This window comes from Nannochloropsis gaditana (assembly GCF_000240725.1).
Source record: "Nannochloropsis gaditana CCMP526 unplaced genomic scaffold scaffold421, whole genome shotgun sequence".
Classification (NCBI taxonomy): domain Eukaryota; class Eustigmatophyceae; order Eustigmatales; family Monodopsidaceae; genus Microchloropsis; species Microchloropsis gaditana.
The window spans coordinates 1-2,177 of NW_005803532.1; the positions used below are offsets into that span (position 1 = coordinate 1).

Below are 2,177 nucleotides of genomic sequence, written 5' to 3' on the forward strand. Positions count from 1 at the left end.
GTTGTTGTTGTTGTTGTTGTTGTTGTTGTTGTTGTTGTTGTTGTGGTTGTGGTTGTTGTTGGTGGTGTTGTTGTTGTTGTTGTTGTCGTTGTCGTTGTTGTTGTGGTGATGGTGGTTGTTGTTGTTGATGATGATGATGATGATGATGATGATAATATTGTGGTTGTCGTTGGTTGTGCTGTTGACAGTGACCCTCTTGATGAAGATGTTGTTGTGCATTTTCGTGAAAATTATGCTGTCTTTGCTGCGCAAGAGTGATATCCCCTACCTGCCTCGCTCGAGGCGCGGAGTGGGAGAGCTGCCGATGCTGCTCCCCCCAGAATCCTCCTCCCTGCTGATTTTTGTGCCCTTGATGTCTTTGCTGTTGCCGTGGCGCATCTTGACGGCCAAGGAAGTCATCAGAGGGAGCACTGGTTTGTTGGTGGTGTGGCCGCTGCTGCCGCTGTTGCAACTCCTTCTCATGGAAGTTGCCAGAATTGAGAGATATCAGAGGCCGCTGTGAATTACCGGATGTTGCTACATAAGGTAGTGTCGAATGAAGTGGGACACCCGTCACGCTTTCAGAGTGACGAGCTTCCTGCTGCCCTTGACCGTTGAAAATGGATGAAAAGTTCCCATTCAGGTGCTCAGCAGTGTTTCTCCCTTGAGAGGACATGTATTGCGTCTGTACTATTGAAGGTGATCTCTGTACGTACTGCGGTGGACATGAATGGCTTTGGCCTTGGTCAATCCGAAAAGGAGGATCACGTGAAGCGCCAGCTTGAGGCAAGACAGCCGCGCTCATGGGTGCCGGGGAGGGGATGACATCAATCTCTTTGGGGATGAGGCCCCGTGAAAATTCCTCTTTTCCCTTACTCTTCTTCACGTTCTTCTCCTGCTGCTGCTTCTTCGTTGTCATGGCTTTTGGGGGCTTTTTTTCTTCCCCTAGCGCGGGCACCGAGGGCGCCGTGATTAGCCCAACCACTGCTATCTCATGGGGAGAGAGTACGCGCACTGCCCTCCCGTCCGCATCGACGCGCAGGCGCAGTACTATGGGTCCAACTGGAAAAATGTATGAGGCCACGTCCGGGTGTGAATTAAAATTACGCTTCCGCTTTTTCTTCTTTATGAGCGCGGAAGCCGCGGAGGCCGCAACGGCAGCAGCAACAGGGTCCTTGCTATCGGTGCCGTTGCCGTAGCCCGAGATACCATTTGCTGATTTCCGTTGAGATCCGGCACTTCGGCCAGACTTATTTTTTCCCAAACACTTGTCTAAATGTGGGGCGTAGCGCAAAACACTGACGCTACGAGCACAGGCGCTGCATTGAAAATTGTATCTTGGCTCCTTGGGGGGAACTCGACCGTAGATGTCAAAACTGTTGCCATTGGCTGAGGCCTTTGCGGGAACGTGGAGTCCATTTGCGGTGGAAGTCTGGGCGCTGGTTGTGCATGTCACGGGTCGAGCGAGCACTTCGTCTTTACTTAGGAGACCAGTCTTGACCAGGCGGTGCACAGTGTGACAGACCTCTCTCGTCACTAAGTCAATCAGGGAGGTCAAAATTTCGCGTTCCAGCTGCTATCGATCAAGGAATGTGTAATTAATTACTCAGGTATGATGTTGACGACAAGTACATAACGCTTGTGTTGGACTTTCCATAGGCTGCCCTATACTGACCGGCCGCACACAACACGCTTACGCAAAAAAGAACAATTGCAACATGAGAAAAATAGGCACTGATGCGCACCTGATGTGTTGGAGGGTTCAAACCGGCTACATTACACCCTTCATCGTGCGACGTGCAATCGATCTCGTCCTCCACCATTGCATTCCGGGTACTGTCCAGGAACTGGATGATCGAGCTTCGAGGCAGCGAGGCTGCTACGACTCTCGCCCGGGTGCTTGCCTGGTCGCCCTTGCCATCACGCTCGACGTGAACTTCCTCGGGCTTCAAAAGGTGCAGCTGGCGGTCATGCTTCTGCGCTTGAGTTGCCATAATTCCTGTTGCCGAAAAAGCGCGCATCGGGTAAGTGTGGGTTAGACGAAGCTGAAGGCCGACTTCTCAGCAGCGCAAGATGTCTCTGACGCTCGTATCTTCGGGCGTACGAATGCTTCTGTCATCATAAATCCGACTGGCAACATACGTACTAAAGTGCACAGCTTACATGGACCGGGAGCACGGTACTAGTTGATCAAGGAG

At 51.9% G+C, this 2,177-nt stretch overlaps 1 protein-coding gene across 1 annotated transcript; it reads right to left on the reverse strand.

The window, feature by feature from the left end:
- Positions 1 to 564: 564 nt before the first annotated feature.
- Positions 565 to 1,381, reverse strand: NGA_2025900 (uncharacterized protein; the record flags this gene model as incomplete). The annotated part of the gene is made up of 1 exon (XM_005854677.1): positions 565 to 1,381. A coding segment is annotated over one exon (817 nt), but the record flags the coding sequence as incomplete, so codon positions are not given.
- Positions 1,382 to 2,177: the final 796 nt, after the last annotated feature.